We start from the raw sequence: 16,383 nt of genomic DNA on the forward strand, positions 1-16,383 counted from the left end.
CACACCACCTTACCAGTGGCTGGCAGGAAAACCCAGGTCCACCCTCTACACTAGGTCCCAGTTCTAGGAGCCTAGGACAGGCAGCATAGTCTGCCACACTCCTTGATACCATCTCCCTGGACTTCCTCCTTTCCTTTAGTCTCTTTAAGTTCTCCCTTCTCTTAGGACAAGGAGTCACAGAGTTTCCCCCCTGGAATTCCCCAATAAATCCCCAACCTAAAGTATGAACTTAAACCCACATCTACCCTCTTCAAGTTTGACCTTTCATGCCTCTCTGTTCCTCAGTTGTGCACCTCCCAGAGCTCTCTCCTTGGGAGGCCAGATCCCGCCCTATTATCAGGGCTCACCACCAAAGCTCATTCCACTGCACAAACTGCTGTCACGGCTGGATTTCCAATTAGGTACGTGATAAGGGGCCGTGGTGTTCTAGGAGCACAGGGGTTGCCAAGTATGCGATTTTTCTAGCCCAGTTGCCAGGGGGGTTTAGCAGTTGCAAGTTGAGGTATTTTGGGCTATTTTGCTGCTGTCTGGCTGCTGGCCACACTGCTCAGGAGATCTTGGGAGGGAGGAAGCCTCCTAATCTGCCCCACCCCCTGCTGAGACACCCCACACGCTGCTTGTCTCATGGTGTGCCCCCTCCCTTTAGGTGATATTTGCAGCATGTGCAGAACTCTTGTCCGAGGGAGGCAGAACTTTTTTTCTGCAGAAAATGTGCTGCAATTCTGCCTTCACCCATCAGAGGCTGCTGTGGGGCCAGAACAGCCTGAGCTGGCTGAGGCAGACTTGCGTGGTGGGCAGCGGCAAACAGGTAGCCGGCGGGTGCATTTTTTCCTCAAGTGAAAAGTCACAGCAACCTTCTTGGAACCAGGTTAGGAGGCAGGGTGGGCCACACAGGGCTGCTGGGTGGGGGTCACAGGGCCACATGGGGATGCAGGGAGGAGGGGCTCCAGGCAGGGCCGCATGGGAAGGCGGGGCATTGAAGATGCAGTGCCTAGGGGTGTGTAAGCTGTAAAACTGGCCCTGACTACTGTGTAATTGTCTCCTGGCCTCTTACCAGACTTTGCTATTCATAAGAGGATCTTAGGATCAGCTCTTTGCCTACTCATTTTCCTTAACTCACCTAATGCCTGAGAGTGACTACAGAGATTTTTCCTGCAGCTTCCTTCCTTTCTTTATAATCACCACCCACCTCCTTCCCCAAGTGGAATTTAATGAAGCCTGGAGCACCCTCGAGGTGCAGCCACATATATTAATTGGCCTAACAGTCCCACATTTACTCTTTCAGAGCTAGGATACCTATCATGGTCAGACATTTCAGTCAGTCAGAGTTTTAACTAAGGTACATACTTTCTACATTTAACGTAACATAATCAAGTAATTATGTAAATAATACATGTATAAAAAGCTTTGTTTCTTATTAGTTGGAACTGGCATGAAGGTGAGTTCTCCAGTTCAGCTTCACGGTTACAATGACTGGTTTCTTGAGACAGAAAAGTAAGATCATTAAGGTAATTCATTCAAGGTGTCATGACACCTGTATTTATATTTGCTTTCTGGATTTTGCAGCCTCACAGAGGACTGCAAATGAATAGAGGTCAGAAGATGTTTGTCAGTGAGAAGACTTTAGTTGTTACCAAGGAGGGGGGCACTCTCACTGGCCAGGTGACGAGTCCTTCTCACAGTTCCTTAAATCCCCATATTTCAGCTTCAGGGGGCAACAAATTGAACAAAACAAGGCATTATATATATTTTTTTTCTGGATATCATGGCTTGGTTCCTTTTCTTGACAGCTGATATGGGCCAGTCATAAAGCAAGAATACAAACTGTGTCTCTTCTCCTCATCCATTGAGAAAATGAGGTATCTTCTTTATGGCTTCTTGAACTTGTCTCTGGAAAATGTCAGTATCTTTGTATAAAACATCTTGTGCCATACCCGTTTGTGTAAGACCTTTTGGGCCCTATGTTGCATACCTTTTGCCAGAGTCAGCAACACAAATTACTTTCCATGGGCACATCTGCAGTGTGGTCTTCTAAGCAACTTTGTCCAACTTTATGCTCTTTCCATGAGCACTTTTACCTGTCTACAAAAATGTACATTTTAAAGTTAGAACAGAGTCTTTGTGTAAAGTTTCTTTGGTAGTTTGTGGGGGCTATAGCCACCCCAAAATTTGCCTTATCCCCACCCCATAGCCACCCTTCCTAGAGCTGGGCACTTGTCCAGCAACTGCCACAGCTGTCTCCCCTTCTTTTGGAACCTGATCCACAGCTGGTGGGGTCTGGAGGAGCTCGCCTGATGCTAGAGGTGGCCATGCCCAAGTGGGCCTCTGCTGAGCTGGGATGTGGGGAGAGGGAGCCTGTTAGTGCTGGTGCGTCTGGCTCAAGAGTGGAAGCTGTGGCGGCTGCTGCTGCTGCTGTACTGACCAAGCACACACTTTCACACACGCAGTCTCGTTCATACTCCACTCCCTCTCCTCTCTCTCTCTCACATACTCCCCCAACATGCGCACACACATGCTGTCTCAAACACACTTGTACTATTGTTGTGGTTGTTACTTGGGACTTCCTGTCAAAATGCGCAATTTACATATATTTGCTGTCATTTTATTTTTTTCAAAGTTCATTAAGGATTACTGTACTGTGATAGGTGTTTTTTTTTTACTGGTCTGTGCATTTCATAATTCTATTTCTCTTATTCTTAAATTTAATTCTTTGAGTAGTGAGTTCCAAAATGCCTACCTGCCCCAGCTGAAGTAATTAGCATTATTACTTTTATTACTGTATTGTGCTTTGTCATTCATTATTTAAAGCAGTACAATGATGGCATGTATAAAGCTGGCACATGATGGCATATATCACATTGGTAGATGTGCAGGTGAACGAGCCCCTGATGGCGTGGCTAATGTGATTAGGTCCTATGATGGTGTCACTTGAATAAATATGTGGACAGAATTGGCATCGGGCCTTGTTGCAAGGATAGGTTCCTAGGTTAGTGTTTGTTGTGTGGTTGCTGGAGAGTATTTGCTTCAGTGTGGGGGGCTGTCTGTAAGCAAGGACTGTTCTGTCTCCCAAGATCTGTGAGAGTGAGGGATCATTTTTTCAGGATAGGTTGTAAATCTTTGATGATGCGCTGGAGAGGTACATTAGATTTCAAAGAGAAAAAAGAATGAATGAACACAAAATGGAAAGAGAAAATCAAAAGGAAGGAAGACAGAATAAGTTGAATATGTTTTTAATAATAAATACAATCAACGTCTGACTCAATTTCTTTTTATTTAAATGTAAATACCAATTTTTTATGGTACATGATGATACATAAGAATTGATGTTACTGGTGTATTTGTTTGAACAATACACAAAATTCAACCATAAGTCCTCTCGGCTTGCCAGTCTCTGTTTGTTCTCCTGTACACACAAACAAGTCTGGTAAGATAAGGTGGGTTATGATTGCATCTGATGTGTTGTTCAGAGGTATTGACAGGCCTACTTGTGCCATTCTATTTCTATACTTGTGGGCAGTCACTTCAGCAGGAGGGACCTGATGAATTCCTTTTACGTGTGAGTGAAGAAAGTAAGTCAAATTCTGTGCTTCAATCTAGCAGCGGGGTTGGCAAAGTTGTGTTTAGTTTAGCTCACCTATGTTGCTGCCTGCTTCTGGAGATAGCTGGTTCCTGATATACAGGCTACTCTGTACATGATATCCAGCTGCCTATAGCTCTAAGAGCCATAACCCCCACCAAGGATTGCCAGAGCATAAAGATGCCCTGGGCACATTCATTTTCCTCTGCACACTTCTCCTCCGCGCCCCCCCCCCCCCGAGCTACTCTACATTTAGTCCTACCACTACTGCCCTCCCCATTCATTTGCCCACTGGATGTCTATTTTTAAATTTATTCCTGCTTGCGCTCATCACTATGGTATATGAGCATTCCATAGCTCTGGACTGTCTACTGACAAGTTCCTGTGTCTGGTTTCTTACAGTCTAACTTTGGTTTCTGTCAGAATACTGGTCTCCTCAAGAATAGCTTAAGCAGCATGGCACAGAGTGAGAAGCTATTCTTGGGCCAAGCTTATTGAAGGCTTAGAGATTGCAGAGGACTGTTATACTCTCTCTTTGGCCTGGCCTGGCCAGATGGTGAGTTTCTGCATGGTGGAACAGCAGCAGCTTCCTTCTGGCCTTTGTAGTCAGTCCCACGTAGAGTTTGTTGCCATACTCCAGTCTGGAGGTGATGAATGAATGGATTACTGAGGGTCAGCCTTTGAGAAGAAAGGATGATGTTTTCTTGCTAGTCAAATATGGAAGAAGGTTTTTTTGGTGACTGTTACTATTTGGGTGACCAGGAGTGATAATGAATCTAGCAGGACTCTGAGCTTAGACATTACCCGGCTCATTGGTGGGCCTATGCCTTCAACTAAGGAGGAAGTTATGATATTTACCAGCTGTCCTGAGTGTTCTGTCCTTCATTCATGTTCCAACTTCTTTTATGTACTGGGATTTCTGGGAAACAGCAGGCTGTGTGCTGGATGAGAAGGACACTGAGTTGGGTGCATCTGTATAGATTTGGTTCCCTAATCAACGTCTCCCTTTTTGCTTTTACACTGATGTGACAGAACTGATCCCTGCAGTAATATCTCAGGGAGGAGGAGCAGTTGCCCTTCATGACCCTTTAGAATTTGGACAGTTGTAGGGAGGCCCTTCATGTCAAGAAACTATTTAGTTTGTTTATGAAGAGTTTGAACTATCACATATTTCAAGGTTGGTTTTGGAAGGCCCAAGTAGGAGAGAATAAGAAGAATGTGAGGGCTAGTCTGAAGTAAGGGGAAATGGGGGAAGCGTTGAGAATGGTCTGCTCTGGCTCAAGGTGGGGAGCCCAGTGCGAGCGTAAAACCTACATTGAGTGTAGGGGAAGAAAGGTTAGAGTTCATGTAGTACCAGGCTGCAATGTAGCAGCCCAAGGAAATTATCTATGAGTTCTGTTGAAAGCAGAGAAGCCAAGAAAATACTGGCATAGTAAATACAGGACTGGGTCAAAGCAGGGATCCAGATGGAGTACCTGCAGCCTTAGCCTAAGTCATTGGAGTATGGTCAGCATATGTGCTGGGCCAGTCTGTGGTCAGCGGAGACTGGAGAGTGTGTCCAACAAAGTGATGGAGAGGGCCTGGCACCAGCCCACGGCTGGGGAACTCCAGGCCATGGTGCTGACCTGTAGTGGGGGAGCCAGGTGAAAGCCTGTGGCATTGGTTTGCAGTGAGAAAGCTTAGGCAGAGGGATAAAGTGCAGGTAGGCAAGGAGACAAGGCACCAGCTGAGGAGACTGGCAAGGTGCATGGCCCTTAACCGAGGAAGAGAGAGCTGAGAAAGATGAGAGGGGAAAATATCATCCCAGTAGCGACTCTGGCAAACGTGTGGCCCCAGGACAAGTCAGGGGACGCCAGGGGTGTGGGTGGCTCAGGTCCATGGACTCCACAGCTGGTGGTGCTCAGTGTGAGACAGCAGGAGCATCTTCCAGGAGCGGAGTGGCTTGGACTCCGCCTAACTGACACCCAACTCCCCCCTCCCTCCTCAAAGCTAGCAGCAGCAGCATCCGCCCTTCTTCTCCAGCCCTGTGCATCCAGCCTGCCGCTGCACACAGCCTGCTAGCTGTAATCCCGAGCGCTCTCCCTCCCCTCCCACCCTGGGAGGATGGGCTGCAAGAGGCAGGAGGGCAGCCCCAAACCTTCCTAGAGCCGGGCAAACAAAGGGAGCAGCAGCCGCCGGGCAGGGGTGGATGCAAGCAACCATGAAAGGCTGGGTCTCCGCCTCCTCTGCTGCCGCCGCCGCTGCCGCGGAGCCGCGGACTGCGCTGTGAAGGAAGGAGGCGGAGAGGCGTGACTGGCTTTGCCTTGCCAAGGTAGAAGGTGTAAGGGAAAAGGCAGAAATAAAAATGTCTTCTTCTGTGGGGCCCCGCGGCCCTCGCCCACCCACGGTGCCTCCCCCGATGCAGGAGCTGCCCGACCTGAGCCACCTGACCGAGGAGGAGCGGAACATCATTATGGCAGTGATGGACCGGCAGAAAGAAGAGGAAGAGAAGGAAGAGGCCATGCTCAAGTAAGCAGCCGTCCGTCATTCATTCATTCATTCATTCATTCTGGGCCGGGGGGGGTCGGTCCCGGTGGTGAGAGCGGACAAGGCAGCGGCGCGGCTGGGCTGCGGCGCCCCCGGGAACGGTGCGGGGCTGGGCTCGGCCACACTGACCGAGCCCCGCGGGGTCCTTGCCGGAGACTGGCCGCGGGTCTTGCCCTGCAGAACCCCCACCCGCCTCCCCTCACGGCCCTGAACTTCCTTCTCTCCCCAGGCTGCTCTCTCCCACCCTTGGGAACCGCCTCCCTTCGCTGCGGGAGACGCCTACCTGAGGAGACCCACACCCAGGAGAGGCGGGGGGGGGGGGTGGCCCTCGCTCTCCCCACCCCCACGCAGGGGAAGAAGCGGGGAACCCCCCTCCGCTGTGGTGTGTTAGAAGAGGGGAGACCTTGCCATTGGAAAACCCACCACATTTTGGGAAGGGATTCCTCTGGGGGCCTTAAAACCCCGCCCGTTACGGGAGGGGTAATGGGTGGGGTTTCCCTAGGACAGAGCCTTCAAAAAACACCAGGCTGCCCCCACCTGGCTCAGTGTGAACCCAGTCCTGCCACTTGGGGATTAGGCAGCAACCTGCCTCTTCCTCTGCTACTTCCACCCCCTGCAGTTTCTCCAGTTTCTCCAGCTGGGCTATCTTCCTTTTGCTATCTTCCTGTCTGCCTGGTGATTGCTGAACTGTGGGCAAGGATGGGAGGCATCTTGCTGTGGAGGGGCGTTTTGATGTGGGAAAGCACAGTGTGTTTATAATTAGCTACACTGTTCCTTCCAGAGGGCAAGGTGTATGCTTGTGTTGGTGGGCTAGAGAGACAACTGGTAGATTTATTACACTGTTGATTACATAGGGAAAGATGTTGGGGGCTCAGGGCATTGATGGATGCCATATTTGGAAACCAGTCTCTCTCTTGAACCTTTTATCTCTTTCCCCCCGTTCTTCCTTGCAAAACAACACCTATGTGACCTCACTTTCTATCCTTCTCCATTAGCAGCAGGCTTCAAATGTAATGTTACTAAATTGCCTCCTGTGAGTGATGAGACTAAACAGATTGAGACTGTGGCCTGAGGAGGAGAATCAAATTTTCTCTTCCTGTAACCACCCTCCAGGCCTATTCACTTTTGGATGGAAATGGCAGAATAGGTAACTGACTACATGCAAAGCTCTTAATGTGATCCAGATGCTTTGTATTCTGTAAGGTGTGTCCTTGCCACACAGTATACTATTTTCTTGTGCATGTTCAGAGGGTAGGGCTGGTGGCTTGGACAAAAGGTGTGACATACTGTGTGTGGTGTTTTCTTTTGGCTGCATCAGAAATAACCAGTTTTAAGGTGTGGGTTTCAGTTTTTATACTTTTCCCTGTAGCCAATAGTATAATCTATAATGGATGGAAATAGTGAATCCCTGCAGTCTCTTAACTTCTGTGCCATGTATTGCAAGTGATTTGAAGCTGAGGGCAGTGTCTGATTGTGCTGTCGTCTCTGTCCTTTCAGATCAGTGCTGGGATTTGCATTTCTGCAGTGGCTGCTGCTGGTAACTGCAGAATTGTACACTGAGGCCCACTAGCTAATGATGCTTATTGCCTGGGACCAGGACTAGGGATGGGGGTGTGGCATGGAGAGCGGAGTTTGGGATGAAGAGTTCGGTTCACTGCTGCTGTGGTTGTAATGCTTGGGGTGTGATCAAGACTTTATTAGGGTTGGAAGAAAAGCAGGATTGTGAAACTGCACTGTACTAGCCAATATGGGGATAAAGCATTTAGGGTCACTTTCAGTCTTTGTACATCATTAGAGAATTGAAAGGAACTGCTGGCCAAATGCTATGCACTACATCTCTACTTCCCTCATTCTCTGTCCTTTGCCCCTCCGCCCATTGCTACTTCCATACAAATATTTAGCCTTTATTCTGTGGGAAATAGCATTATAAGTCCCATGTCCACTGCAAGAGAAAACTTTTGTCAGGAGTGGCACTAATTTGTCAGTACTATAATTGTTAATGTGGGGTAAGGCATTTCTTTGCTTCTTTCATATTAGCATCGGTGAAGCCTGGAAAATTGTTTAAAATGTTTTCCACAAGGGTGCTGGAATCTTCAAAGCTTTTGCTAAAAGACTTGGGGCGCTGTTCAAAGTTAGTTTTTTAGCACAGGTCAAAAATTGCCCTTCGTGGATTCTGCTTGAAAATTGGATCTTTCTACATTGCTTTAGACATGTATTCAAAGGGTTTGTGATGCCAAAAAGAATTTCTTGTAATTTGGTCCACATAACAATTCTTATTCAAAGGCATCTGAAGAATAGGAAATGCTCTGCATCAGGCTAAGAAAAATGTGATTTTTTTTTTTTTTTTTAGATAGCTGGAAATTCAGCCCATAGTTATGGAATGAAGGGGAAAGCTTATAAACTTTGCTAAATAGCGGGGGTGGCCAACCTGAGCCTGAGAAGGAGCCGGAATTTACCAATGTACATTGCCAAAGAGCCACAGTAATACGTCAGCAGCCCCCCATCAGCTCCACCCCCCTGCTCCCAGCTCCTTCCGATCAGCTGTTTTGTGGCGTACAGGAGGCTCTGGGAGTGAGGGGGAGGAGCGAGGGCACGGCAGGCTCAGGGGAGGGGTTGGGAAGGGGTGGAGAGGGGGCGGGGCCTGTGGCAGAGCGAGGGGTTGAGCAGTGAGCACCCCCCGGCACATTGGAAAGTTGGCGCCTGTAGCTCCAGCCCCGGATGCAGCCCCTAGACATGAAGCCACAGGTTGACCACCCTTGGTATATAGTTATATCATTATGGGAATTAGGTCAGAGTCAGTAGTTTCCAACTAGTTATGATTTTATGCGTTGCACAGAACCATTATATCTTCTAGAATCATTGTCCTTTTTCTATATGGCCAGCACTACACTTTTTTTTTTCCCTTGGGCAAGAATTATACATGCTCTTCCTTATAGATAGGATAACAATCTGAACAAGCATCTCCTGCCCTAATTTTGCAGAAAGGGTGTATGTGATATACATATATGATGGTGCTGTCCATGTAATATTCCACAGCCATATTATACATTGTGAATCTTAGACCATGTTACCTGCCTTCTACCTGTTAATTTGTCTCCAGCAGAATTGGTTTTAACATTCAAAATGTCTGAGCAGATTCAAACAGCTATCAGTTTTCTTTTTAAAACAATCGGATAAGGAAATGTTTCCTTCCATGGCACCCACATCCCAAATGTGGAAGTTCCTCTCAAAGTAATGCTGGTCTGAGATGCCAAATGGACAATATTCATTCCTAGACCAGTGACAGGTTTACTGCCCAATATCTCAGGATGGAAGATGGATGCACAAGGGGGCAGAATTAAGGTTGCAGAGGCAAACGTAAATCTGGCATTTCCTAATTTTTAAGTGCTTGACTTTGCAACCTAAATAATATTTTAAATATAGTTTTATTGTATGTAGTACACATGCAAGCTTTATGAGAAATGGGACTCAGAGCTAAACACACTGGAATTTTGTAAAGTCTAGAATGCAAAATTGGATCCAGATTCCACTGCTGGCTCCAATCTGTATTGGAGATCTGAAATTTTGAAAGCTATATCGCCGTACGCCCCTTCACACATGCTTTTACACAGGATAAAAATAACTCCCACTGTAGTTATATTATTCAGAAAGTCTGACTAAATGATCACAATAATCCTTTCTGGCCTTAAAAAAATCTATGAATCTATAAGTTAATAGGTGTTGTTGATGGTTGGCAGGAGGGATGGGGAAAAGGGGGCGGAGAAGTGTAGGGTCCTTCTATAAAACTCCCCAGAGCAAAGGGCTGTTACAAATCCAGATTTTGATAAACGTTCTACAGAAGAGACTATCTTTTTAATATGCTTTCCTCCTAATGTTCCATTGGTTGGCAATCTGGAAAATGCCAGTGTTCCAAGAGTTTAAAAAATAGTTAAATTTTTCATTCTGAATCTTATCATGCCCTTTTATTTTTTAAGATGTACCTAGACTCTCTTTTTTGCTTCCTTTGACACTGGAATAAAATGGTCAAACATACTGTATTGATACCTCCATCAGGTGGCTAGTTAGTTAACATATTGCAGAACGTTTTTTAGCACTTTCATTTAATACTTAAGAAAAAGAGAGGTTGTTAAAATTTTTTGAATAGGAGTGTACCTTATATTGTGAGAACAATAGACCAAATTATCTGCTAATGGAAATGGGCACAGATCACTTGACTATAATGCAATTTTGCTTATTTGCATCATGAAAGAATTTGGCCCAATATTTGTTTTCAGTTTGAATCACTTATATAAGCAAATATCTGAACTGAGTAACCTGTAGATTATATTGCTGTAGACCTCATTCCTCCATACCTCATCCCTTCTGTACTGTCTGCTATCACTATTCACTGGCTCGCATCTAGAATTATATTGTAAGGGCCAAATTCTGCACTCCTGTACACTGGTCAGACCCGAGTAACTTCACAGAAGCAAAAGAACTGCTCTGGATTTTCATTAGTATAAATAATCATAAGATTAGGCTCAACATTCTTCAGGGCATTGGTCTATTTATACTATAAAGAATATAGTATAATTTGGGGGACTGGGAAAATAGGGAGGATTTTCTAAAGCATTCAGCTGGCATTTTACCATTGAGTTTAACGGGAGCAGATTTCAGCCAACAATGAATGCTTTTGAAAATCCGACCTATGCTATTTTTTGGAAAAACGACTCTAAAACACTTGTATCTGCCGGGTAACTTTAGTCTGCAATGGCTGTACTGTGGAAAACATTTCATAGGATCCCATCCAATTAGATTCAAACATCAAAAAGGCTTGATGCTGCTCTTTTTGGACATACTTGTGCATAACCTCAAATTACTGGCAGAAATTTGCACATGATCAGGACTAGGGAATTTTACACAACATTCTTCAATGAAAGCCAAATGCAAGATCTGGGGATGCATGGATAGCTTTTCAGATCTGTGCTTCTGCCAGTTGGGGCCAATGTTTAATCCTTACATTATCCAGTGTGTATTTGGGGAATATTTTTCCTTAGAGCATGCCTAGTTGTGGAATGTAGGCACTGAATTGGGTTCTTAGCCATTTCTTCACTAGTCAGAACAGATTATAGAGAATGGATTGCGTTATCTGAAGTGCATTCATGTTTGTGCTGATACTTGTTGATCTGGGACTATGTTTTAATTATCTGTATATATAATTTAAATAAACCCTCAAAATGTGATTGCATTCGAGAGTCTGATGTCCACAGAGAGAGTTTTGAACAGGAAAGCCATGATCCAAATATATTTTCTAGCACTACAGAGATGAGCAAAGCTCGTTGTGATTTTTCAGTCATGACCTACAAAGCCATTTGTACCCTCACCACTCTGAAGACATGAAGGGGCAAGGATGTGCAGAACAACTCTTTCCATATAGCGCTCTATTGGATGCTGAACATCCATATTAGCACACTGCCTGAATTATTCCCCATCATATCAGCTGTATCTTGTCATTTGCAGTCACAGGACCATATACTCTCACTCTTTGTGAACAATTCAGTGTAATCAGTGTTAGGTCTGCTGCAAACTGAGAGGATTGCATGACTGTCACCTCTGTATTGAGCCCAGATATGTCTGTTTCGGTGCCATCATAATAAATGCATAAATGGTTAAATTTGGGGGGCACTTAGACCAGAAAGGAACCACGGCATGGTGCCACCCCTGGAGCACACCCCTACGTTGCAACCCTACCAGTGGGGCTGGACCTATCCCCCCACACTGGTGCATGGGTGAACTGAGCACATCAATAGGCTAATGTTAAAGCTGTTGACGGTCCATCTATACCTGAACTCTTTCAGATTTTGGAGATCTACTGTGTGGTTCTGAAGGCAGATTGGAGCCATTAGGGCAGTGATTCTTCAGAATTTAAGAATAATTTTCTCTGTATTTAGTGCTTGGGTGATGAACACCAATTTCTGGGTAGAATAAGTGCTTTTGTATGACAAGTCAATCATGCATTTTAAATGCCTTAAATCTAGAGTTATTTTTACAAACTTCATTATGTGCAATTTGTCATTACATTGCTCACAAAAGGAAACAAAAATCCAGCCATGCTAATAGCTTAAGGAGTTAAAATATGACTTTGGTAAGAAATACTCACATGAGAAATATTTTGTAGGATAAACCCTTTAATAATTAGAATATTTGAAATGTGATAATGAGCCAGTTTGTTTGTTTCAAACGTATGTGTGTTTTATGCAACTGGGGTTTACAGATTTTTGAACATATTCTGTCACATTTCTATCCATGACATGGTAGGTAGTGCTAGTTTTGGTGGTATAAAGCAGTGGCTCTCAACCTTTCCAGACTATTGTACCCCTTTCAGGAGTCTGATTTGTTTTGCCTACCCACAAGTTTCACCTCACTTAAAAACTACTTGCTTACACAATTAGACCTAAAAATACAAAAGTGTCACAGCACACACTTTCTGAAAAATTGCTTCCTTTCTCATTCTTACCATATAGTGATAAAATAAATCAATCAAAATATAAATATTGTACTTACATTTCAGTGTATAGTATATAGAGCAGTATAAACAAGTCATTGTCTGTACGAAATTTTAGTTGGTACTAACGTTGCTAGTGCTTTTTATGTAGCCTGTTGTAAAAGTAGGCAAATATCTAGATGGGTTGATGTATCCCCCTGGCAGACGTCTGCATAACTCCAGGGGTACGTGTACATCTGGTTAAGAACCACTGGTTTTATGTATATCATATGTAAAGCATTTAGTCATTTAGGGGAAAAAATACAGAGCTGCCGTCCATGCTTCATTGTAAATATTCAGTCAGGTAGGAATGTAGAGGTTAACACTGATAGCTTTTTTTCTAACAAGCTTTCTGTATGTTGCACACGAACGTGTTAAGGACAACAGTCAGAGTAATTTATGATTTATATTCATTATTTTGTTTTCTAGGTTTTTAATTCACATTTTCATATGAAGGTATTTGCAAAATAGAGCTATTTATAAGTTTACATATTTGCAACATTCTCTTTAGAATCATTTCACATTTTGACATTTGTGTTCTGATGAAGTGAGGTTACACAGATGTAGTTGGGGGCATAATATGGCCAGAAAGCTTGAATTGTAGCATTCCAATATTCAATACATTAGTTATTGTAGCTGAGTATTTTCTTTGGTGCTATTGTTCATTTATTGAAACGTTGACCCTGGCAAACCTAAGTTAAGTTTTATTGTTGGAAAAACATATCCATTGTGTACTTTTTTTTAATAGATGTAGAACGACAAGGCAGGCAGCTAGTTGATGTGTGTTCTGACAGTGCACAAGGCAGTTTATAGAGGACAGGACTTGTAAAAACTCTGAGCCATCCCAGTGTAACTCTATTGACTTTGTCCCTGAACGATTTTCCCATTTTCAGTATTTATAAAAACTCCTTGGCCTGTCTGTCTCTGGTATCATAAACTGCTCAGTCAGTCCTTCTATCTGTCTAGCCTTGTGTACCATGCTCATCACTGTATTATAGGAGTGCATTACAAATTCTGAAAGTAAACATAACAAAGGATCTCTCTCTCTCTCTCTTTCCCTACCCCTCTCGTCAGTAGAAATTTTTTTTTATGGGGAAGTAAAAGGCTTTTTTCTGTTTTTTCATTTCGTTTTATGGTCGTGACTCTTATGCACTGTTTGGGCAATACAGAGTATCATCAGCTACTGATTAGAAACACCAAATATTAAATGAGCACTTTATTATAAAAACAGATAAGTGAAAGTAATTTGTTTAGCGCACCTCCCCACTTTGCTTTTTTTTTGCAGTTGCCACTTTAACAAAATTTTGCTTTTTTTCATTACATGAAGCAAGTTCCTAGGTACCAAAGGAGAGCCCTGCAAATCTGTGGATATCCATGCACCATATTTGTGGATCGGATGTGGATGCAAATTTTGTATCCATGTAGGACTCTACTTACATGCTGCTGTGCCTGTTTCTGCAATTGATGGGATAGGTTTAAAATCTTGATGGTATGTGAGCGTACAAAGGACAAACTCTCTGCTTATCATATTAGTACAGACAATTAATTGGCTAAAATAATGAGGGGAAATCCTCACCCCTGCTCTGGCCCCGCTATGCTGGGTAAAAGGGCCTGAGTGGCATAAGCAGACCGTAAAATCCGCTGGTCCCTCCAGGTGAGGATTCCCACTAGCACAAGCACTACAGTAGAGAGGAGTAAGGCTGTGCTTTGAGGATCCCTTCACACTCCTTGAAGTAGGAGGTATGCTAGGACTGGGAGGGGCATGTCAGGAGCAGGGCTGCAGCATACCATGCTGTGGATATTGTGGGTGGCACTGTGGCCCCTAGGGCAAACCTAGAGATTGCAGTAACTTAGATAGACACATCCCAGGGCTGTCTAAATTATGCTGCGGTCCTCTCCAGCCCCTAGAGCAGCTCCGGATAAAGAGTGAATAAAGTAGCTTAAAGCCACCTTAGCATTACCATCCCCGGGCACCTCTTAGAAGCACAGTATAGAATCTCACTCATAAAGGATAAGTACAATACGTATGCATTTAAGAATTGGAAAGCATTTTTGTATGAACATTCCATATGGAAAATATGTACAAGTCATTACATAGGCTTTAATTTTAATAGTCTATTGCTTTAGTGTAACTTAAAATATGTACAGTGTACTGTTCAAAGTTGATCAGCAGCTGGAGGTCATCAGTAATGACTGCACTGCACTTTAAGTGGGGATGGGGGAAATTGGCTTGCTGGGGGAAGGGGCATACCTTTTTAGCATACCTCTTTAAGGGCGCAGAGGCACGTATGTTGCCACAGATGCGGAACGGGTAAACATGGGGACTCTGACTCACCCCTCCCCCTGCCAAGTGACCAGAGGAGAGGGAGAGTATATAGGTGCAAGCCAGACAGGAGAAGCCCTCTTTCACCTGGCCCAAGTTGAACAGCTTCCACCCTTGAAAGTGGTGAAATACCAGGTTTGGTCAGGATCCGCTGGGGGCACTGTGCTGGCCTTTAAATTCTTGTGGGGCTGGGAAGGAATTTTTCCTTCACCACCAAATTGGCCAAGGCAGAGTGGGAGTTTTTTCGCCTTCCCCACAGTGGGTTTGGGTGGAAGGGCTCATTTGGGTCCAGCACAGAATGGGAGTGAGGCTATAATGTTGCAACTCATTTCGTTAAGTGTTGGGCGGATGTCCAGTGCAGATGCTCCATAGGGAAGTGATACAGTGATCAGATAAATGATTTAGTAAAGGATTTAAAGGAGGTGTTTATTAATGGAATGGAAAAGGGGTGGGGAGTGGGGGCTCCTATGACTGGCACAGCAGAGAGCCAAGCCCCTTCTTTATAGCCCAACTTAACATTTATTTGAAGGGAGGGTAGTAAGGTTCCAGCAGCAGGTTGGCTGTGGACCAGGATGGAAAAGGAGGTGAGGCTGACAGAAGGCCCCCAGGTAGATATTGAAATGATCATGGAGTTGCATGCACTGTACACTTCTATCTGCCGGGTTCTTCCAGACAGTTGTTAATAAAGTTTTCAGCCTGATTAAACCACATCCAGTGTCTCCTGTCCTCCTTCCAGTATAGCCAGGCAATATAGTCTACAGCCATATCATTTCAGATTCAAATTTTGCCAGATCTTACAAGTTAATGTCTTGATCCTGCAAACAGACGTGGCTACACTGTCTGACCTTAGTGGATCTCTGTCCAGGCTCAGGTGTGGCTGGGTGCACATCTATTTACTTGGTCCGGGCTTAAATGTATTTAATCACTGTTTAGATGGGAGACTTCCACAGTAAATTCTGAATGTTGCAGTAGGAAACATGCTTCCCTCTGAGTTATTCCTGAACCAATGTGGGGTTGCCAGGCGTCCGGTTTTTGACCGGAATGCCCGGTTGAAAAGGGACTCTGGCGGCTCTGGTCAGCACTGCTGACTGGGCCTTTAGAAGTCCACTCAGTGGTGCGGTAGGACTAAGGCAGGCTCCCTGCCTGCCCTGGCTCCACACGGTTCCCGGAAGCCTCTAAGCACAGGGATGGCAAGGGAGGCCCTGCACGCTGCCCCGGCCCTGAGCACTGACTCCGCAGCTCCCATTGGCTAGGAACCTCAGCCAAGGGAGCTGTGGAGGCAGTGCCTGCAGGTGAAGGCAGCATGCGGAGACCCCTGGCTGCCTCTGCACCTAGGAGTCTCAGGGACATGCTGGCCACTTACGGGAGCCGCCGAAGATAAGCGCCGCCCAGGAGCCTGAGCCCCTTCCCGCACCCAAACTCCCTTCCAGAGCC

General features: G+C 45.1%; 1 protein-coding gene across 2 annotated transcripts in view; it reads left to right on the forward strand.

Moving 5' to 3' along the window:
• The first annotated feature begins 5,921 nt into the window (after positions 1-5,921).
• Positions 5,922-16,383, forward strand: part of RIMS1 (regulating synaptic membrane exocytosis 1) — a 492,040-nt gene continuing 481,578 nt past the window's right edge. For both annotated transcript variants that reach the window (XM_077811609.1, XM_077811610.1), the window contains exon 1: positions 5,922-6,085. In XM_077811609.1, the coding sequence (XP_077667735.1) occupies positions 5,922-6,085 (164 nt within the window). The remainder of the gene's footprint in view (positions 6,086-16,383) is intronic.

Source organism: Eretmochelys imbricata, chromosome 3 (assembly GCF_965152235.1).
Source record: "Eretmochelys imbricata isolate rEreImb1 chromosome 3, rEreImb1.hap1, whole genome shotgun sequence".
Classification (NCBI taxonomy): Eukaryota; Metazoa; Chordata; order Testudines; family Cheloniidae; genus Eretmochelys; species Eretmochelys imbricata.